The sequence below is a fragment of the Aethalodelphis obliquidens genome, unplaced genomic scaffold (assembly GCF_003676395.1).
Source record: "Aethalodelphis obliquidens isolate GAN/ISIS:26980383/991018 unplaced genomic scaffold, ASM367639v1 scaffold50, whole genome shotgun sequence".
Lineage (NCBI taxonomy): Eukaryota > Metazoa > Chordata > Mammalia > Artiodactyla > Delphinidae > Aethalodelphis > Aethalodelphis obliquidens.
In genome coordinates, this window is record NW_020837994.1 from 15,181,855 (window position 1) to 15,205,584 (window position 23,730).

The 23,730-nt window shown below is 37.8% G+C and overlaps 1 protein-coding gene across 1 annotated transcript in view; it reads left to right on the forward strand.

Annotated features, from left to right (window-relative positions):
* Positions 1–23,730, forward strand: part of TYR (tyrosinase) — a 111,375-nt gene that overhangs the window by 50,895 nt on the left and 36,750 nt on the right. The window contains exon 3 of the mRNA XM_027083630.1: positions 8,655–8,802. Coding sequence (XP_026939431.1) covers positions 8,655–8,802 — 148 coding nt within the window. The remainder of the gene's footprint in view (positions 1–8,654; positions 8,803–23,730) is intronic.

A 23,730-nucleotide genomic window follows, 5' to 3' on the forward strand; every position in this document is an offset into this window, starting at 1 on the left:
AGTAGTTTTCTGGTAGCATCTTTAGGATTCTCTACATATAGTATCATGTCATCTGCAAACAGTGACAGCTTTACATCTTCTTTTCTGATTTGGATTCCTTTTTTTTTTTTTCTTCTCAGATTGCTGTGGCTAAAATTTACAAAACTATGTTAAATAATAGTGGTGAGTGTGGGCAACCTTGTCTTGTTCCTGATCTTAGTGGAAATGGTTTCAGTTTTCCACAATTGAAAATGATGTTGGCTGTGGGTTTGTCATACATGGCCTTTTTTATGTTGAGGTAAGTTCTCTCTATGCCTACTTTCTGGAGGGTTTTTTATCATAAATGGATGTTGAATTTTGTCGAAAGCTTTTTCTGCATCTATTGAGATGGTCATATGGTTTTTAATCCTTCAATTTGTTAATATGGTGTATCACATTGATTGATTTGCATATATTGAAGAATCCTTGCATTCCTGTGAAAAAACCCACTTGATCCCGGTGTATGATCCTTTTAATGTGCTGTCGGATCGTGTTTCATAATATTTTGTTCAGGACTTTTGCGTCTATATTCATCAGTGATATTGGCCTGTAGCTTTCTTTCTTTGTGACCTCTTTGTCTGGTTTTCGTATCGGGGTGATGGTGGCCTTGTAGAATGAGTTTGGGAATGTTCCTCCCTCTGCTATATTTTTGAAGAGTTTGAGAAGGATAGGTGTTAACTCTTCTCTAAATATTTGATAGAATTCACCTGTGAAGCCATCTGGTCCTGGGCTTTTGTTTGTTGGAAGATTTTTAGTCACAGTCTTAATTTCAGGGCTTGTGATTGCTCTGCTTATATTTTCTATTTCTTCCTGGTTCGGTGTTGGAAGGTTGTGCTTTTCTCAGAATTTGTCCATTCCTTCCAGGTTGTCCATTTTATTGGCATATAGTTGCTTGTAGTAATCTCTCATGATCCTTTGTATTTCTGCAGTGTCGGTTGTTACTTCTTTTTCATTTCTAATTCTATTGATTTGAGTCTTCTCCCTTTTCTTCTTGATGAGTCTGGCTAATGGTTTATCAATTTTGTTTATCTTCTCAAAGAACCAGGTTTTAGTTTTACTGATCTTTGCTATTGTTTCCTTCATTTCTTTTTTATTTATTGCTGATCTACTCATTATGATTTCTTTCCTTCTGCTAATTTTGGGGTATTTTTGTTCTTCCTACTCTAATTGCTTTAGGCGTAAGTTTAGGTTGTTTATTTAAGATGTTTCTTGAGGTAGGATTGTATTGCTATAAACTTCCCTCTTAGAACCGCTTTTGCTGTGTCCCATAAGTTTTGGTTTGTTGTGTTTTCATTGTCATTTGTTTTTAGGTATTTTTTGATTAGCTCTTTGATTTCTTCAGTGATCTGTTGGTTATTAAGTAGTGTATTGTTTAGCCTCCTTGTATCTGTATTATTTACACATTTTTTCCTGTAATTGATATCTAGTCTCATAGCATTGTGGTCAGGAAAGATACTTGATATGATTTCAATTTTCTTAAATTTACCAAGGCTTGTTTTGTTACCCAAAGTACGATCTATCCTGGAGAATGTTCCATGGGCACTTGAGAAGAAAGTGTGTTCTGTTGTTTTTGGATGGAAAGTCCTATAAATATCAATTGAGTCCATCTTGTTTAATGTATCATTTAAAGCTTCTGTTTCCTTATTTATTTTCAATTTGTTTGGTTTGTCCATTGGTGAAAGTGGGTGTTAAAGTCCCCTACTATGATTGTGTTATTGTTGATTTCCCCTTTTATGGCTGTTAGCATTTACCAAATGTATTGAGGTGCCCCTATGTTGGGTGCATAAATATATACAATTGTTATATCTTCTTCTTGGATTGCTCCCTTGATCATTATGTAGTGTCCTTATTTGTCTCTTGTTGTACTGTTTATTTTGAAGTCTGTTTTGCCTGAGAATTGCTACTCCAGCTTTCTTTTGATTTCTATTTGCATGGAGTATCTTTTTCCATCCCCTCACCTTCAGTCTGTATGTGTCCCTAGGTCTGAAGTGGGTCTCTTGTAGATAGCATATATACGGCTCTTGTTTTTGTATCCATTCAGCCAGTCTATGTCTTTTGGTTGGAGCATTTAATCCATTTACATTTAAGGTAATTGTTGATATGTATGTTCCTATTACCATTTTCTTAATTGTTTTGAGTTTGTTATTGTAAGTCTTTTCCTTCTCCTGTGTTTCTTGCCTAGAGAAGTTCCTTTAGCATTTCTTGTAAAGCTGGTTTAGTGGTGCTGAATTCTCTTAGCTTTTGCTTGTCTGTAAATGTTTCAATTTCTCTGTCGAATCTGAATGAGAACCTTACTGGGTAGAGGAATCTTGGTTATAGGTTTTGTCATTTCACCACTTTAAATATATTCTGCTACTCCCTTTTGGCTTGCAGAGTTTCTGCTGAAAGATCAGCTGTTAACCTAATGGGGATTCCCTTGTATGTTATTTGTTGTTTCTCCTTTACTGCTTTTAATATTTTTTCTTTGTATTTAATTCCTGATAGTTTGATTGATAAGTGTTTTGGTGTGTTTCTCCTTGAGTTTACCCTGTATGGGACTCTCTGCACTTCCTGGACTTGATTAACTATTTCCTTTCCCATATTAGGGAAATTTTCATCTATAATCTCTTCAAATATTTTCTCAGTCCCTTTCTTTTTCTATTCTTCTTCTGGAACCCCAATAGTTTGAATGTTGGTGCATTTAATGTTGTCCCTGAGGTCTCTGAGACTGTCCTCAATTCTTTTCATTCTCTTTTCTTTATTCTGCTCTGCAGTAGTTATTTCCACTAATTTATCTTCCAGGTCACTTATCCGTTCTTCTGCCTCAGTTATTCTGCTATTGATTCCTTCTAGAGAATTTTTAAATTTCATTTATTGTGTTGTTCATCATTGCTTGTTTGCTCTTTAGTTCTTCTAGGTCCTTGTTAAACGTTTCTTGTATTTTCTCCATTCTATTTTTAAGATTTTGGATCATCTTTCCTATTATTACTCTGAATTCTTTTTCAGGTAGACTGCCTATTTCCTCTTCATTTGTTAGGTCTGGTGTGTTTTTAGCTTGCTCTTTCATCTGCTGTGTATTTCTCTGTCTTCTCATTTTGCTTAACTTACTGTATTTGGGTTCTCCTTTTCGCAGGCTGCAGGTTTGTAGCTCCCGTTGTTTTTGGTGTCTGCCCCCAGTGGCTAAGGTTTGTTCAGTGGGTTGTGTAGGCTTCCTGGTGGAGGGGACTAGTGCCTGTGTCCTGGAGGATGACTGGATCTTGTCTTTCTGGTGGGCAGGACCACGTCCGGTGGTGTGTTTTGGGGTGTCTGTGACTTATTATGATTTTAGGCATCCTCTCTGCTAATAGGTGGGGTTGTGTTCCTATCTTGCTAATTGTTTTGTATAGGGTGTCCAGCACTGTAGCTTGCTTGTCATTGAGTGGAGCTGGGTCTTAACGTTGAGATGGAGATCTCTGGGAGAGTTTTCGCTGTTTAATATTGCGTGGAGTTGGGAGGTCTGTGGTTGACCAATGTCGTAAACTCGGCTCTTCCACCTCAGAGGCACAGGCCTGACAGCCAGCTGAAGCACCAAGGACCTGTCAGCCACACGGCTCAGAAGAAAAGGGAGAAAAATGAAAGAAAGAAAGGCAAAAATAAAATAAAATAAAGTTATTAAAATAAAAAATAATTATTAAGAATAAAAAGTAATTTAAAAAGAGGAAAAAAAGAAAAAGGAAAGAAAGAAGAGAGCAACCAAACCAAAACACAAATGATAATAAGCACTAAAAATGATACCTAAAAAATAAAAAGAAAATGGACAGACAGAACCATAGGTAATATGGTAAAACCAAAGCTATACAGACAAAATCACGCAAAGCATACACATACACACTCACAACAAGAGAAAAAGGATAAAAATGTATATATTGTTGCTTCCAAAGTCCACCACCTCAATTTTGGGATGATTCGTTGTCTATTCAGGTATTCCACAGATGCAGGGTACATCAAGTTGATTGTGGAGATTTAATCCGCTGCTCCTGAGGCTGATGGGAGAGATTTCCCTTTCTCTTCTTTGTTTGCACAGCTCCCGGGGTTCAGCTTTGGATTTGGCCCTGTCTCTGTGTGTAGGTCACCTGAGGGTGTCTGTTCTTCACCCAGACAGGACCGGGTTAGAGGAGTAGCAGATTAGGGGGCTCTGGCTCGCTCAGGCTGGGCGGAGGGAGGGGTATGGAATGTGGGGTGAGCCTGCGGCGTTAGAGGCCGGCGTGACATGCACCAGCCTGAGGCGTGCCGTGTGTTCTCCCAGGGAAGTTGTCCCTGGGTCATGGGACCCTGGCAGTGGCAGGCTGCACAGGCTCTCTGGAAGGTGGTGTGGATAGTGACCTGTGCTCGCACACAGGCTTCTTGGTGGCGGCAGCAGTAGCCTTAGCGTCTCATGCCCATCTCTGGAGCTCATTTAGGTGGCACTCTTAATCCCCTCTCATCGCGCACCCCAAACAATGGTCTCTTGCCTCTTCGGCAGCTCCAGACTTTTTCCCGGACTCCCTTCTGGCTAGTTGTGGCACACTAGCCCCCTTCTGGCTGTGTTTACGCAGCCAACCCCAGTCCTCTCCCTGGAATCTGACCTCTGAAGCCTGAGCCTCAGCTCCCAGACTAGACTCGCCCCGGCAGGTGAGCAGACAAGCCTCTCGGGCTGGTGAGTGCGGGTCAGCACTGATCCTCTGTGTGGGAATCTCTCCACTCTGCCCTCTGCACCCCTGTTGCTGCGCTCGCCTCTGTGGCTCTGAAGCTTCCCTCCCACCCACCCCTGCCCCCGTCTCCGCCAGTGAAGGGGCTTCCTAGTGTGTGGAAACCTTTCCTCCTTCACAGCTCCCTCCCACTGGTGCAGGTCCCGTCCCTTTCCTTTTGTCTCTGTTTTTTCTTTTTTCTTTTGCCCTACCCAGGTATGTGGGGAGTCTCTTGCCTTTTGGGAAGTCTGAGGTCTTCTGCCAGCATTCAGTGGGTGTTCTGTAGGTGTTGTTTCACATGTAGATGTATTTCTGATGTATTTGTGGGGAGGAAGGCGATCTCCACATCTCCTCTGCCATCATGAAGGTCTCTCCCCCATGTGCTTCTTTTTCACATATCCTCCATAATAACATTGGAGACTTTCCTAGGTGCAACATCTGGAAAGTTAGCAAAAGAAGTGAGTAAAGAAACACTAGCCCTGCTGAAAACACTCTTAGAATAGCAATTCTAGTTTCCAGAATCACCCCGACCCATCTATTGTTGGCTGAGGGCAAGCAGCAGGCAGGTTTCTGCAGAGAAATGGAGTTCAGGAGGAGAGAAGTGTCTGGTACTAGGATGGACCCTGGTGGTGGAGATTTGTGGCAAAAGAGGCTTTTCTGCAGTGGGAGCATTCCATCTTCTTGGCTAGCAGCTCTCATGATAGGCACCCATTTATCAAATGCAACAAGCTTAGAGAAATGATAGCTATTACTCAGGAAGCACTCATTTTGTGCCAGATTCTATACCCAATGCATCACACCTGTTATCAAAAAAATCCTCATCAGGCTATGAGAGATGGGCATTAATTATTCCCTCTCTTACCAATGAAGAGCTGAGACTCACAAAATATAACTTGACAAAGGTAATACTTTCACTAAGTAACAGAATTTAAACCCAGATTGCTTAGCTCTAAAAATCTTTTCTGTACAGCAGTATCTTCAAATTGGGATAGATACTACTATAGGTTCACTAAGACTCTCTAAAGGGTACATGGCACAGAGAGTTTTAAAGAAATTTATTTCCAGATCTTCCTCCCATCTGTTGTTTTCTAAAATGAATCTGAATGAGAAGCCTCCTGAATGTTCTTCTTTACCACCTCCCCTTTCACAATCTCCCTTCGACTTTTCAGAAGAAAGTCATACCTCTCACCTAAACTGGATCCATTCTCATCACTAAGCATGCACAGAAGGGGTAAAAACTTACAGGGTACCAAAGCAGTGGAGAACTCAAAATATTGGTGCCATTGTCGCTGAAGTGAATGACTTTAAAGACTAGGTAGCAAATGTCTTGAAATTTGGGTCCTTTGTAAATGATCCATAAATTATAAGATTGCTTTCAGCCAAGACTTCTTGATTGTGTTGTCACTGATGGATCAGATTATTTTGATGCTGAATCAGTTACATCATTTTGGGCATATATAACTTAAAAAGGAGTTCAAGTAATTAAGTGAAATTCCTACAAAAATCTTTTCATTATCATCTAGTTTTTTATGAGAATACAGTTTCTCAGGACTGTGATTTAGTTTTTAAAATTTAGAATAGAAAATATGCTGAGCCTTATCTTTTCTATCAATGAGTAATATTCATCCATGGATGCATGCAATCATTTTTAATTAACAATCTTTCACAAATATTATTAAGAAATAAATTTTCAATAAAATTTTACTTCTATATTTAATAGCTTATTTTGTAAAATATTTAATGTTTATGTCATTCCAATCAATTGTGTATTACTAAAAACTATAAGGATAACAATCCAGATTATATTGGTCCCATGAATTTTTTAAAAAGCAATTTTAATTTTTATACCTATTTTGTTGTAGAAAAGTATGATAGACTGATGAGTTTTTTAAAAATACATTTCAAGAATAACATACAACATTTAGGTATAATTTTGTAAGAAAATAGAATAAAAGCATGAGATCAAGTGAAAAAGGAAATCCTATAAAATTTTAGACTATAATAGAAGAGTTTGTGTAGGTACTTTTGATATGGATGAGGGTAAATATCAAATCATTTAATGTGCATACATTTTTATAAAGTGATAATACATTTTTATTTTAAAACTTATACTATTTGCAACATCTATCCCTGAACTTTTATCCTCTGAAACTATATACAATTATGATTAAAGCAACTTAGAATCTACTTAAAAATATGTGAGAGCATACATAAAACTTGGTTTTAAAACTTTCATTTGGTGCTACTCGAGGATAAAAGCTTAAAGACCATTGTTCTACAGACCTTTTCCCTCCATGATATGACTTATTGCTAATAAGAAAGACAGTACACCAGTTCATTCAAGAGCTTAAGCTCTGGAATAAAACACACTGGTGTTCCAGCCTTCTCTTATTTTTAATCTTAATCTTTTTAATCTTAGACAAGTTACTTAAGCTCTCTAAACTGCTTTATCCAAATCTGTATAATGGAGATTATGAAGATAAGCTGTAGAATCATTGTGAAGATTACATGAAATTAATCATGTTAAGCTTTTAGAAAAATTCCTGAACATAGTAAGTGCCATGTATATACAATCATAAAAGTTTTCATAGACAAGAGATTTCAGAGGGGAGATAAGTGTATGTTCTTGGGCTGTGGTTCCAGAGGGAATGGGGCTTGGTATGGTTTCAGAGAATGAGTATATAAAGCTCAAAAGGAGGGAAAAAAAATCGTCCGCTGAGGCGGCAGAAATACTATGAGCCACAATGGTGGGAGAGCACAAAGCTTCAAATGGAAAAGTGAAGAGCTGCACTTTAAAAATGAAGTTGACAACAAAATAATCCTAATTGTATGAAATGAAGCTAGATTTTCTCTGCCCATGCCCTAATGCCTGCACTGTTTCTATCCTACCTTTTTAAAAAAATTATAATCTTACAGTTTCTGTTTTCTTATATTTCTGAATTTTGAAATTCAGCATGTCCTTGGCCATAGTCCCTCAACTTGACTCCTACTTACAGTTTAACTCTGTTACTCCTACTTATTTGTCTGGCTCTGAATCTGAGTTCTACCTATGTTTTGTGTTTTCCCTGAATGGACTCTGAAATGATATCATACTCTACCTCTTCCCTGGGAGTATGTGGGAGAGAACACAAAATATCAAGAGGTCAGATGTTGAAGTCTAAATGATATGGCTTAAAATCCCAACTCAACCACGACCTGTGTAGGCTTGGGAAACTCAGAACTTGTCTGAGCCTCAGTTTTCTCTTTTTTTCAATGGGGATACTTTCTAATCAAGAGTTGCTATAAAGGCTGAAGGACTTATGTCACAAAAAGCAATAGCTCAATTAACATTCAGAAAATAATAATTCTTACTATAATTACTATTCCGTTTGCAATGAATGGAGCCATTTAATGGAGTCCTGCTTAACTTTGAAATAAATATTTTGCAAAATAAAACACATTACCTGATGTCCTCTAGACAGTTGAAGATGAATTGTAATGTCAAAGGTCACAAATTTCATGTTTTCTCTGGAACCAGAAAAAAAAATGAAAAGGAACCACCAGAACTGGAAAGCAAGGGAACACATAAAGGCTGGAAAGATCTGTTTCTACGTGCTGTTACAGACTGAAGTGAGAGTGACTGTGTTGATGATTATAAAAAGGTTTTACTACTTTTCAGGATCTAAAGGAGGAATAATAGGCAGAAGCAACAGAATGGAACACAGACTGGCTTAGCCTATTCCATTGGTTAATCAGTCCGTTGTGACCAGATTGACACCATTCAACTCTACAAAGATTTATTAAATACTCACTGGGCATCTAGAATGTACAGAATCCCAATACAGAATGAATTTTATGGTTGATTTTATTACTTTGAATCAGGCTTTCAATTGTAGTTGTAAACCAAATGAGAAAATCATTTAGATTTTAAGACAAACTAATTTTTTTTTTCAATTTTCTTTTTGTCAACAGGATTTGCTAGTCCGCTTACTGGGATAGCAGATGCCTCCCAAAGCAGTATGCACAATGCCTTGCACATCTACATGAATGGAACGATGTCCCAAGTACCGGGATCTGCCAACGATCCCATTTTCCTTCTTCATCATGCATTTGTTGACAGGTTGGTTAGCACTTCTTCATAAATCATGTGCTTATTTGTTTTAAATGTAGTGGATGGCATGAAGATATACAAAAAGCCAACAGGCACATAAAGGTACGCACACCATCACTAGTCATTAGGGAAGCACAACTTAAAACCAAAATGAGATAGTACCTCATGCTTGTTAGAATGGCCATCATCAAAAAAAACAAGAGATAAATGCTGTCCTGGATGTGCAGAAAAGGGAATCCTTGTGCGCTATTGGTGAAATTGTAAACTGGTATAGCCACTATGGAAAACAACATAGAGGATTCTCAAAAAATTAAAAATAAAACTGCCAAATGATCTGGCAATTCCAATTCTGGGAATATATCTAAAGGAAACAAAACCGCTAACTTGTAAAGGACACCCCCATTTTCATAGCAGCACTATCTACAATACCCAAGATATGGGAACAACATAAGGGTCCATCAATGGATGAATGGCTGAAGAAGTTATCACCATCTCTACCTCACTCATGTTTCAGGAACAGGGACATAATATCAAATAACTAAGTGACTATTAGCCTGGAAGATTATTAGGCAGGTTTTTATTGCCTTCTTGGCAACTCTAATATTATAAGAATTAAATAATATCCCAAGTCAAGTTTTATTTAGAAATTAGTTTTTAAGAAAGTATATAAGCACCAAAATTATGATAACAATATAACATCAAAACCACCAAAACTATACATCAAGGAGGGAGGAAGATTGTGGGGGAAAACATCTTACCAGAACAGATAGACTGAACTCTGTTTACTGAGTCATTTTTATATCATATTGTCTTTGTGAATTTTTGGCATTTTTTTGATCTTTAGTGCCATCCCATGAACTTTAAAGAAGCTAGATTTCCTAGATACCTTGATGCCCCAGACAAGGAATATGCAAACTATGGCTTATAGGCCAAATCTGTCTCCTACCTTATTTGTAAATAAAGTTTTATTAGAACACAACCACAATCATTCATCTACATATTGTCTATGGCTGCTTTCACACTACAATGGCCAAGTTGAACCAAGACCATATAGTGCACAAAATAGAAAAGATTTAGTTCCTGGCCCTTTACAGAGAAAGTTTCCTGACCCCTGCCAAACCAGTGAATTCCATATTTATATGCCAGGTAAGAGAAAGAGGTTGATCTTTATCTAGCCCACCTATATCTATATTTATAGAAAATGCTATAACTGAATTCAATGTCTGGAGGCATTTTTTTAAATAGAGATAAAGCTATTATGAAGATATACAGCTTTTAGAAGCCACTCTCCCACCTTTGAAAATTAAAATTTTCTCTTTCTTAGAATTCTCTGTTAATCCTATCTTACTATTAGATACCTGCATGATTATTAAAGTAACTCAAAAATAATAAGCAAATGTCAAAGTAGTTTCTCATTCAGCCCTTGTAGGCAAGCTGATGAAGATTCTGGGGATGGAGAGGGAGGAAAAAGCATCATTATAAAGAAGGATAGAGGCCTGCGGATTGCCACAAAGTACTGTGGCATCTGAGCTTTCCTCTCAAGTCTCTTCTTAATAGAGATGCATTTCTTCAATCAGATGGTCTTTTCGCTGCTGTTCAGTTATTCACAAATATATTTATTGAGCACCTACTATGTGCTGAGTACATTTGCCTGAATATTCCACATTCATTGTTGCTTCTATGCATTGCACTTACCAGTCTCCACATCTGGAACATATTTTCCTTGACTTATCTAATTTCTATACAATCTTCAAGACTAGTTTCAATTGTTAGCTCTTCCATGAAGAATGACCATGCCTATCTAAAATCATTTCTCTCATCTAAGGGTGTATTAGAGCCAGCCCAAATTGGCTAGCAAGATTGAATTATGTACATATTTTCCCAACTTTGCATTCAGTGACCTCAGGCTGTAGCTTGAAACCAGTATTGGTAGGAGTGTTTACATCAGGAAACTGGCAAGTGCTACAAATCAGGGCTTTCACTCTGAGAGAGCTGGTTGTTAAAATAATGGCCGGCATGCCGCTGCTCCCATCTGTTAACTCACATCACTTTCTCTCTCTACTTCTTATTTTGGACACATCATTTATATCGTTCTTATTGATTATGTGCTTTCCTTACTGATTATTTGTGCTTTGTCTCTATGACTAATCTCTGAGCTACTTAATGGTGGGACCCACGCCTTGAATTCTATTTGCTTTTCTCACAATGTTTTCTTTAGCTTGTAATTAGTAGATGTGTAATATATTTCTATCAAATGAATAAATGATTGAAAACAACCTTAGCAAGTTACATTTATCATAGCTACAAAGGAAACTGCAGAGAAATCATTTTAACTAAAAAAAACTTTTTGCAAGTCTTGTAAAACACAAATCATTCAATGCTATAAACATGTTTTAAGATTTAGCATGTTTTAGATTTAGCAAGGTCTAGACCATTAGACCTTGTTTTAGGCACTGATTAAACAGAATAATGAGACAAGATCACTGGCTTGAAAAAGCTTAGTCTAGTGGGAAATACAAACAAGTAAACAACTATAGTACATTATAATTCACGCAGTCATAGGAGACATTCTTGGAAAGCTACATAAAAAGGATGATATATGAACTGAGCCCTGAAGAGCAGCAGGCCTACAAGACAAGAATGGATAATCAAGGACTGAGAACATAACTCTTACCTCATTGAAACCAAGCACAAGCTCAAAGTATGAACTGAAGAAGAAAATGAAGCTTAGGGTCCAAAATAAGGAAATATGCCTCAGTGGCCAGTTAGCTCACCACCAAAATGTGCCATTGTTGGGCAAATAAAGACATAAAGTAATTACAGTTATCTCTACCACTTTTAAGTAAAAAAAAGGAAAAATCAGAGAATGGATCTAATACAATGATTTTAAAATATAATATGTATTTAGTCTTTACTATGTGCTAGGCACTGTTATAAACTCTTTACAAGTTTTATTTTATTTAATCCACACCAACAAGTCTGTAATGTTCTAGATTAAAAAAGAGAGATGGAGAAGTTCAGTAACTGTCCCAAGATTACACAGCTAGTAAAGTGTGGAGTTGAGAGTTAAACAATGCAGTCTTACTACAGAGCCATGTTCTTAACCACTGTGGAGAATTCCTTGGAAAATGCAAAGACAAGTTTTCCTTCTGATTGCTCTTAGACTGAGGATAAATCATTTTCATTAAAAATTTATTCATTCATCAAACATTTTAAGTTTCTTCTATATTCTAGATCCCATGCCAGGTACCATGCCTTTTTAATTTATTGGTATGAATGACCTCCAGAGGCTTATAGTCCTTCAAAAAAGATAGAAAAGGGAAAAAAAAAACCAACATAGCAATGTAGCACTGTCTATAACAGAAGTGTAAGAGGTATGTGAATCCAGAGAAGGAAGAGCTTAAATTATATAAGAATGGCCCAAACTGGAAGCACCTGACAACATCAGATGCTGGTGAAGATGTGGAGCTACAAGAACTCTCATTCATTGCTGGTGGAAATGCAAACCGCAACCAACTTGGAAGACAGTGTGGCAGCTTCTTATAAAACTAAACATATTCTTACCATACGATCCAGTAATCATGCTCCTTGGTATTTACACAAAGGAGTTGAAAATATATGTCCACACAAAACCCTGCACATGGATGTGTATAACAACTTTATAATTTCCAAAACTTGGAGGCAAGCAAAACGTCCTTCAGTATGTAAGTGGATAAATAAATGGTGGTACATCCAGACAATGGGATAGTATTTAGTACTAAAAAGAAATGAGCTATCAAGCCATGAAAAAACATGGAAAAAACTTAAATATATATTACTAAGTAAGAGAAGCCAATCTGAAAACGTTATATATTGTATGGTTCCAACTATATAACATTCTGGTAAAAGCAAAACTGTGGACTTTATAAAATGATCAGTTGTCAAGGTTGAGGGCATGAGGAATGAATAGGCAGAACACAAAGAATTTTTAGGGCAGTGAAAAAACTGTATGATGGCATAATGATGGATATGTCATTATACATTTGTCGAAACGCATAGAATGTATAACACCGGTAGTGAACCCTAAGGTAACCTATGGATTTTAGGTGACTATGATATGACATTGTAGGTTCATCAGTTATAACAAATGCACCATTCTGCTGGGGGATGATGATAAGGGGGAGGTTATGCATGTGGAGGGAAGGGGATATTAGGAAATCTCTGTATCTTCCTTTAATTTTGTTGTAAGCCTAAAACATCTCTTTTAAAAAAGTCTTAAAAAGAACGATAAGTATAGTTGTGACCTACTTAACATTTTTAAATAACTGAAATTATGACTGGTAACACTATACTGTTGTTGCCTAATATCAGATAGTGCACCATCAGGACTCTGATAAATAGAAATGTGAATGGACAGTGAGGGAACTGATGAATCTCTAAGAACTTGTCATAAAGCATACAATTTAGAAAAAAATTAACGACATTTACTTATACAAATTTAACCGAGGGAAGGCTGAGTAGCTCTTCTTATTTGAGTACTCTTCCCATGTTACTCATCAATAGTAACTAATAAATGAACCTAAGTATTTCTAGCATCTCTCTCTTTGTAAGGTGAAATAACAAACCTTTGTAATTTTCCAGAAATCACAAAGGTTATTTAAAAGATATTATACAAGATTTATGTCACTTTTTTTTATATTTAGGATCTGATTTGGGCAAGGCAAAATCAAAGAAGTTGTCAGAGGAAACTTGGACATGATTAAGTAGGATTATGAGTGCCAATATCATATATTTCATGATATTTTTAATGAAAGTGTCAATAAAACATTTTAAAGTTAAAAGAAAAGAAGGTAACAGGATTGTAAAGAGCCTTAGTGCTTTTATAAGTGAGGAACAAGAAACCTTTGCTCTTTTTTTCTTTCTTAAACAGTCAAAAGTATAATACAGGCAACAAAAAGCTCAGGAAATTATTCTAGTTAGACAGAAAATATCTGCTGTCTAAAAAGTAAGAAAAAAAAATCCTTTATATTGTAGGCAAGGGCCATAAGCAATATTATCAGTCAGTAAGTCAGTAAGTAAGTAAGTAAATAAATAAATAAATAAAAAGTCAGTAAGTAAGTAAGCCAAGTCAGTAAGGCCATCAAAATTGAGAATATTTTAAGGTTTTTAACAAATTTTATAACTTATTTTCCAAACTTAGGTATTATAAACCAGGTCAAATAAAATTCACTTTCCAAATTTCATCCTTCATTGGCTCCTCATATCCTGGAACATACTGGAACTTTAAGACAGATTTTAGGGGCTCCACCAGATGAGCACTAATTTCATTATAACATTAAGATGTTATTAACATGCAGTGTTAATAAAGATAGTCATTGTTTATCTTTAAATGAGTCAATAAATATTTTTTTAAAAAAGACTTCCATTGTATGACTGCACCATTCTTTAGTAATCATTTAGTCACTAGTTAACAGGCTTTTTTTTTTTTTTTTTTTTTTTTTTGCGGTACCCGGGCCTCTCACTGTTGTGGCCTCTCCCGTTGTGGAGCACAGGCTTCAGACGCGCAGGCTCAGCGGCCATGGCTCATGGGCCTAGCCACTGCGGGGCACGTGGGATCTTCCCGGACCGGGCCACAAACCCGTGTCCCCTGCATCGGCAGTCAGATTCTCAACTACTGCGCCACCAGGGAAGCCCCAGGCATTTTGATTCTTTTTTTTCTATCTTTTCTTTTTTAAACTATATATATATGTGTGTGTATGTTTGTGTGTGTTTATATTATGTATATATATATATATATATGTGTATATATATATATAATTGTGAACATTTGTGAGTATAGCTAAAGAATAGATTTTTCACATTGGAATTGAAAGGTGAGAGGTTAAATACATTTAAAATTTGTTGATATTTCCAAACTGCCTTCCAAAAATGATTGTGTTTGCTACATTTCCAGAAATAGAGAATGAAAGTGTGTTGTCACCCTGTACCCTCATTTGCACTAGATGTCATCAAATGTATTAATCTTTTTAACTCTGAAAAGTAGAAAAATATTTATTTGTATTTTTGTTTCCTAGGCATGTTATAGATTAATTATACTTTTTTTTAAAATGTCTATTTACATTCTTTGCTATTTTATATTAGGTTAATTTGTCTTTTTATTATTGAATTATATAGGCCCCTCATAAATTTTTAGTTGACCTTTTTTGTCATAAACATTACAAATATTTTTTGCAGTTTTAATCATCATTTAAGTATTATGATATGTTTCTTGGTGTTCAGAAATTAATATATGATCTTTTATATAATCTTTTATATTCAATCTCTGTTCACAACTTCAGAGTCTTTAACTCTTTGTTCCTCAGTATTCTCATCTGTAAAAAGAGTGGATTGATCTAAAGCTCCATGGTTCCTTCTGGACTTTACAATCCTCTGGATAATGTGTTTTTGAAGAAATGACAGTAGAATGCATTAGCACAATTACAGGGCTTTAGCAGGTTTCTTAGTGACAGCTTAATCATGCTTTTAGTTATGATTAATAGGTAACTGACATATAGACAAATCCAATTCATAGTATAAATTATTTTTCTCTGCTATTCAGATTAAGGTCTGACAGGACTCTAAGCTTTTCTCAGATTTGTAAAAAAAAGTTTCTGGCAAGAAGAGACGATTGAAGAGTGGGCACCCTAAAAGAATGAATATGTTGGAATGTTTATTCTTTTTCTCTAAGAAGATCAGATTTGAGGCATGCTAAAGACAGAGACATTTGAAACTTTAAACCAACCTAACACTACAACACCCATCAAGCAAAGCTGATGTTTTAGCCATGGAATCAGGAACTTTTATGCTTATAAATTCCTTAGGAAGGAAGATGAGCATTGGTGCTGGATGGTACCCTATGGATAAATGTCGGAGCCGCAGAAAGAGGGCTTTAGAAATACCTCCTTTTCCTTAATACTTCATTGCTCAAGGAGGGCTCACGTGGACAAAAGCAAGCACATCTCTGCATGCATGCATTCATTCAGCTGTTAATTCAACAAACATTAAGTCCCCTCTATGCTTTGTGTGCTATATTAGGCCATGGGGATTCAGCAGTCACTAATACTATTCCTCCCCACCTAATGCTTCCTGGTCCAGATATGTAAAAAACTAAGTAACATAAAACAAAACGTAACTTCTGCAATAGTAGTGATTTAATAGGCCAGAGTATGCGGGAGTGAAGAAAAGAGCATCAAGGAAGTAGGGACCATAAGAATGGTCCTCCTCATACCCTGGATCTGTAGCACCTAGCAGCCTGCCTGGCACAGAGTGGACATTCAATGAATAGCTGTTAGATTCCAGTGTTCGGAATTCTCTTATGACCGGTGGCTTTATGAAGAATGAGTAGGATATTGACTCGTGAAGATTGGTAGTAACAACATTCAATTCATGTGGAACAAAACAAGAAAACTCAGAAGTGTGAGGTTAATAGAAACTTCAGGAAATAGGCCATAATTAAAACCCAACTAAAATACTGAAAGCACAGCTAATGTTTGAGTGCTTACTGTGCACCAAAAGCTAGGGGCATCAATGGACTGACCCACTTAATAGTTAACAACAACCCTACCAGTTAAGTGGCATTATCATCCCCATCTGAGGGACAAATAGACTAAAGCACAGAAAGGTTAAATAACCTGTCAGGATATGAACCCATGTTTTTAACCTGTACTATATGCTGCTTCATAAAGTGTTTGGAGAGCAGAAGAAATGCATGTCTATATAGAGAGAGAATATACTCTTACCCCAACACAAGAGCAAGAGCTAACAGGGTAGGTGGTTATTTTGAACACTAGCCACCAGCATGGTTACTGCAGCAGGAGGCCAGTTGACCAAGCAGAATAGGTTGGTGAAAAATTTAGCAAGCTCAAATTGGGTGGGGTATGTGGAGGGGAGAGGAGGAGTGCAGGGGGCAAGCAGGGGCTAGACAGTGAGGGGTGGGGAATGTGAAGGGGAACAAAAACTGGGCCAATATTTGGAGTAAGTGTTACAGTTTAGAGTGCCCAGAAGGTTAAGCCTGCAGTTTTAACTGATTTTTAAATTTTTATTGAAATATAGTTGATTTACAGTACTGTGTTAGTTTCAGGTGTACAGCAAACAGGTGTAGTTCCCTGTGCTCTACAGTAGGTCATTGTTGTTTATCTATTTTATATAGTGTGTATATATATATATATATATTTTTTTTTTTTTTTTGGTACGCGGGCCTCTCACTGCTGTAGCCTCTCCCGTCGCGGAGCACAGGCTCCGGACGCGCAGGCTCAGCAGCCATGGCTCACAGGCCCAGCCGCTCCGCGGCATGTGGGATCTTCCTGGACTGGGGCGCGAACCTGTGTCCCCTGCATCGGCAGGCGGACTCTCAACCACTGCGCCACCAGGGAAGCCCTATAGTGTGTACATTTTAATGCCTAACTCCTAATTTATCCCTCCCCTCCTTTCCCCTTTGGTAACCATAGGGTTTCTCTGTGAGTCTATTTCTGTTTTGTCAATAAGTTCATTTGTATCATTTTTTTTTATATTCCACATATGAGCTACATCATATGATATTTATCTTTCTCTGTCTGACTTAATTCACTTAGTATGATAATCTTTAGTTGCATCCATGATGCTGCAAATGGCATTATCTCATTCTTTTATGGCTGAGTAATATTCCATTGTGTGTGTGTGTGTGTGTGTATATACACACAGAAGTTTGCAACCACATTAGTTCTTGCTCAAAATAGAACAACTGATCCTTAACTTTGCAAAGCTTTCCAATGTCGTTTCCAAATTCTTTAAACATCCTTTGGACATATCCTGTGGCATATCATTATGTAATATATTTTGATGCTAGGTTTCTATGCATTCCATGCATCTAAGATGTCATTTGCATGAATATACATATATATATATAATTTGCATATATTTCACATCTTCTTTATCCATTCATGTTAAACCCTCCTGTGATGTGGGCTGGGCTCCCCGTGGCTGAGCAGGCACTGACTCAGGAACTAAGTGAGGCTGAGGTAGAGAAGGCAGGAAGGGACACCTCTAGAAGCTCATAGTCTAGTTCCTAGATTCCAAGTGTGGATAAGAAGTCCTCTGGTGGAAGAACCACGAGACCTGGGGGCAGAATGCCTGTAAGCACGTCCTGGCTCTGTTCTGAGATACTTATATGACCCTGGGAAGGTTGCTGAATTCCTCCCAGCCTCAGTTTCCTCACTGACAAAATGGTGGTAATATTACTACTCTTCTCATAGGAATGTGACTTTACAGTTTATAACTCATAATATGACAACTGCTCCTTGTAAAGAGAGCAGAGTATAAGGGACTTTTATAAAGCACATGCGATACTTTTGTTCTGTACTCACTATTTGCAAGCACCCTCCAGGATCAACAACGCTTCCTTGGTTCTCCTGTAACCTGTCTCTTGAGTGCATGGGAATCCCAGCTAGGTATAAACCTGAAGCAAAACATTCCATGGATGGCAGGTCTGCCTCACTCCTCAGCTACAGATTAATTACATCTTTTGGAGTGACTTCTTGGCTATCATTGCTCATGAGCCTTCCTTTCCATTCTATTCCCCAAGCCTCCCCTGGGCCATCCCGCTAAGAAGGCTGCCCCGACCCACATACCTGCAAACTAAATGCCTTGCTAACTAGGCAGCTCAGAAATAGTCCAGGCAGAAGGCAGCTCCCTGGAGCTTCAGGAATGAATAGCAGATTGCCTGCCTGCTGGTGATAGCACGGCTGAAGCTTGCTCAGAAAGGCAGAAGTCCCAGGGTTAGGGAAGGAGGTGAACTCAGAAACCAGAGAAATGTGTTAAAGTCTGCTCTGGGAATCAGACGGGGTGGCAGAGAAGGACCCCTGTGTTTCCTGGTTTCTTTTCATACTGTTGGATTCTGAGCAGCTTTAAAAATGCTCCCTAGACTTAACTCCCTAGAACTAGTAGCAGTTATACCATTATAGTTGTACTTATCCATATATCCACAGCTGATTTTTTTGTTGTCATCACTGGATTTAGCTCTGATGCCAGTCTGCTTTGGCTAGATGTATTTGTAGGTTTGACTGTCTCTCTCACTCAATCTTGAGCTCCTTTAAGGCCATGTTTGTGTATTGATCATCTGTAGCACCTAAACACAGATCCAAGCACCTAACAAAGACCCTGGCACATGGGAGACATCATTAAACACTTATTAGACTAAAGTGTTGCTGCACTTGATTAATTGATGAAGAGGCCATGTACTATAACTAATAACCTAAAGAATAGTCCTCCTACAATGTGGGGAATATCCCAACTTTTTGTGGGCTTAATATGTCTTAGTATGAGGGAAATTAAATTGCTTAAATTAAAATCTTGATAACTTAAAAATCCCAAATGAAAGAGGATAAGGAAACATGAGTCGTCATTATTTTTGCTGAAATTTTAAATCTGAAAGAAAATTTTAAGATCATAATCTAACCCCTCATTTAACAAATAAGGAAATTGAGGCCCAGAAAGGGTGACATACCCAAGGACACAGTTTTCTGCAAAGAAGAGAGAAGAGTGTTTCAAGACCTTGTGGGGCAGCTGGGAGCTTTCAGAGACAGAATGGAATATTTAACGTGACAGAGGATATTTAACTAAGGAAGGCAGAAGCAGCGTGACTATAGGAAGATCCTTACCACCATCATTTAGAGATCCAGAGTTCAGATCTGCTGAAATAGCACCAAATATCAGATTCAAGGGATGAACAGGATTTTAAAATTAATCAACAGGCCAGAAATCGGGAGACTAGGAGGCAGTAAATCATGTGAGTAAGATCACAGATTTTAGCATCAGACATGCTTCATTTTGAATCTCAAGGCTGCCGCATCTAGCTAAATGATCTCTGGCAAGCTGCTTTTTCTCCCCTAAGCCTTCCTTTTCTCAGCCATAAAATTCTGCTAATACTAGTACCTACCTGAAGTTGTAGCTTTAATAATTAATATGATATTTTTATAAATATGTATTAAAGTTCTTAGCACACAGTTACACAACAGAAAATGTCCTTGCCATTAAGATACTTACTTTCGGGGCTTCCCTGGTGGCACAGTGGTTGAGAGTTCGCCTGCTGATGCAGGGGACACGGGTTCGTGCCCCGGTCCGGGAAGATCCCACATGCCGCGGAGCGGCTGGGCCCGTGAGCCATGGCCCCTGAGCCTGCGCATCCAGAGCCTGTGCTTCGCAACGGGAAAGGTCACAACAGTGAGAGGCCCGCGTACCGCAAAAAAACAAACAAACAAACAAACAAAAAAAACTTAACTTTCTAATTTTCTCACATTTCTGGAAGCTAGAAGTTTAAGATCACAATATCGACAGAATTAGCTTCTCTCTCCTTGGCTTGCAGACGGCTGTCTTCTCCCAGTATTTTCACGTGGTCTTCCCTCTGTACATGTCCGTGACCTAATTCCCTCTTTTTATAAAGACACCAGTTAGACTGGATAAAGGGCCACTCTCAAGACCTCATTTTAACTTAGTTACTTCTTCAAAGACCCTATCTCCAAATAGTTACATTCTAAGGTCTTGTGGATTAGAACTTCAGCATGTGAATTTGGGGTGGGAAGAGGATAATTCAACTCATAACAAGTGGTGAGGATGAAAGTCAAACTGTAGTAGAATGAAAACAGAATAGGAATTGAAAATGTCAAGTTATACCAAAGTTTTAAAACTGTGATCATAAACTAAAATAGACAAACTAAAATAGAAAGGACAGCAAATTGTTTGAGGAGAAGAATTAAGAAAAAGAGCTTTTTGGAGAGGTTTTTTTTCCCCTTTCACAATAAGAGATACATGCCTGAATTTATAATTTAAGGGAATTATTGCTAAAGAAATGAGAAAAAGAAGCATTAAAAGTGAAGAACATTGAAATGCTCTAAAAAGTAAACTAAGAAAAAAGATATATGATTTCAATTCTACAAGATCCTTATCTAGGGGAAATTATCCCATATTTTCCCCAGAGGAAAAATTAAAGAATGATAACTGATGTACAAAATATCCATAGGAAATGCTATATTCAGAACCTCATTTGTCAAAACATTCATAAAATGTCTTTTTATCATATGACTTTGTTTTATTAAGGTAATTTACATAATATGAGGGTTTCTGGAAATATCAAAACAAAATTTCTGCATATAGGATTGGCAAAGCAGAGAACCGAGAAAACCAAGGATGTACAATACAAATGCTCTTTCCATCCTGGAGTCAAAAAGGCCCAAGGTAGCTATTGTCAAGTACCAAATGTCACAATAATCTAGAAATAACAATGGGGATGGGAATCTGTTAGAATCTCAGGAAAGACACATTACTATATTCACGATGTCAAAGGGCTGTAATGAAAAGAGTTTTCTGTAGCTGTGTCCTTATACAAAGCAAACTCTCAGGAGAAAGATAAATATTTACCAAAAGAAAAACAGTTTTTTAAGAAAAGTTCTTTTCCCTCAAAAAAAGGAGCAGAAGCAGCAGAGCCCCTTTAATTTCAGGGATAAAAAAGATAACAGAACGAGCTTCCAGATTCATATTGTGGGGCTGTGCTAGTGTCAGTACAGCATGGAGTTTTGTGGCAGAATTCTTCTCTCTCTCCCAGAGGCAGCTAATTTTTGCCTAGCAACAAGGCAGTGATGAGGTGGGGCAGTGGAGGTGAAATGTTTCCCCGGGCAATCAGAGGCTCCTAACCTACTCCCCTGTTTTAGGAACGTACAGTCTGCCCACCATTCATTCCCACAGTGGGAATTATTCCCAAGATCTAGCCTTGAGAGAGTGAGGTGCTACTGAGACCATCTGGACAGCATATGTGACTGAATCCAGTTACACTACTATATATAAAATAGATAACTACTAAGGACCTACTGTATAGCACAGGGAACTCTGCTCAGTACACTGCGATAGCCTATATGGGAAAGGAATCTAAAAAAAAGTGGATGTATGTATATGAATAACTGATTCACTTTGCTCTACACCTGAAAGTAACACAACATTGTAAATCAACTGTACTCCAATAAAAATATTGGGTTGGCCAAAAAGTTCGTTCAGTTTTTTCCATAAGATAGCTCTAGAAGCGCTTAGCTGTCTTTAACGTCATTCGAACCAATTTTATTAGATTGTATTGTGACAGGTGACATATAAGCATGCATTTTACAAAAAACTTATCAAAATTGGTGAATTTTTGTGTAGCCATTTTAATACTGAAGATGGAAGATAAAAAGCAATATTTTCGGCATATTACGCTTTATTATTTCAAGAAAGGTAGAAATGCAACAGAAACGGAAGAAAAGATTTGTGCAGTGTATGGAGAAGGTGCTGTGACTGATCGAATGTATCAGAAGTGGTTTGAGAAGTTTCGTGCTGGAGATTTCTGGCTGGACGATGCTCCACAGTCGGGTAGACCAGTTGAAGTTGATAGCGATCAAATTGAGACATTAATTGAGAACAATCAACATTATACCACGCTGGAAGTAGCCGACATACTCAAAATATCCAAACCAAGCACTGAAACTCATTTGCACCAGCTTGGTTATGTTCATTGCTTTGATGTTTGGGTTCCACATAAGTTAAGAGAAAAAAAAACCTTCTTGACCGTATTTCCAAATGCAATTCTCTACTTAAACGTAAAGAAAAGTTCCATTTTTAAAACAAATTGTGACAGATGATGCAAAGTGGATACTGTACAACCATGTGGAACAGAAGAGATTGTGGGGCAAGTGAAATGAACCACCACCAACCACACCAAAGGCCGGTCTTCATCCAAAGAAGGTGATGTTGTGTATATGGTGGAATTGGAAGGGAGTCCTCTATTATGAGTTCCTTCTGGAAAACCAAAGAATTAATTCCAAAAAGTACTGCTCCCAGTTAGACCAACTGAAAGTAGCACTCGATGAAAAGCGTGCAGAATTAGTCAATAGAAAACACACAACCTTCCATCAGGATAATGCAAGACCGCATGTTTGATGACCAGGCAAAAACTGTTACAGCTTAGCTGGGAAGTTCTGATTCATCCACCATATTCACCAGACATTGAAACTTTGGATTTCCATTTACAAAATTCTCTTAATGGAAAAAACTTCAACTCCCTGGAAGACTGTAAAAGGCACCTGGAACAGTTCTTTGCTCAAAAAGACAAAAAGTTTTGGGAAGAAGGAATTATGAAGTTGCCTGAAAAATGGCAGAAAGTAGTGGGAAAAAAATGGTGAATACGTTGTTCAATAAAGATCTTGGTGAAAATGAAAAATGTGTCTTTTATTTTTACTTAAAAACAGAAGGAACTTTTTGTCCAGCCCAGAAATAAAAAAATTTTTTTAAAAGTCTCTCTATAAACTTTTAAGATTCTGGTGGGCAGATGCAGAGATCTACTCAGCTTGCAGCCACCCAAGACAAGACTCCAATGTAAGTTCCCTTGCTTATTAAACTTGCCACTTACCAATCAGAAGTGGTCTGCCTCTTTCTTCTGTCTCTCCCCCTGCTCTCTACTAAGGGGGCTGGTTTTAGATTACAGCTGGGAAGTTCCCATGGTGGTTTGTGAACCAACATTTTTCATTTCCTAGTAGCTGACATCTTTTCTTCATGTGAAAGAAAGATCTGCACCTGCGGTCTGAGCAGGTTTTCTGCCGTCTCTCACCAGCAACCAATTAACACCCTATGCTCAGGAGAACAAGGGGCCTCTCCAGGTACACCTCCTTCACCTTCAGACTGAGGCAAGCCTCCCAGTCTTTCCATGGGTGTCCAGTAGAGGTCTGGGGAAAAGATCTGGGAAGTGGTTGTGTATTCCTCTGTGTCTTGGATTCTCAGGAATCCTAAACTGTTCCATAACCCACATGTAGCTTAATCAATTAGTTACAATTTCAGTGGTTTCCTTCTTACCCAGTTTTATGGCTTTTACCCTTTCCTCTCATACTTTGCCAAAGTTGAAACAGTTCACATATCCTGTCCCTCCTC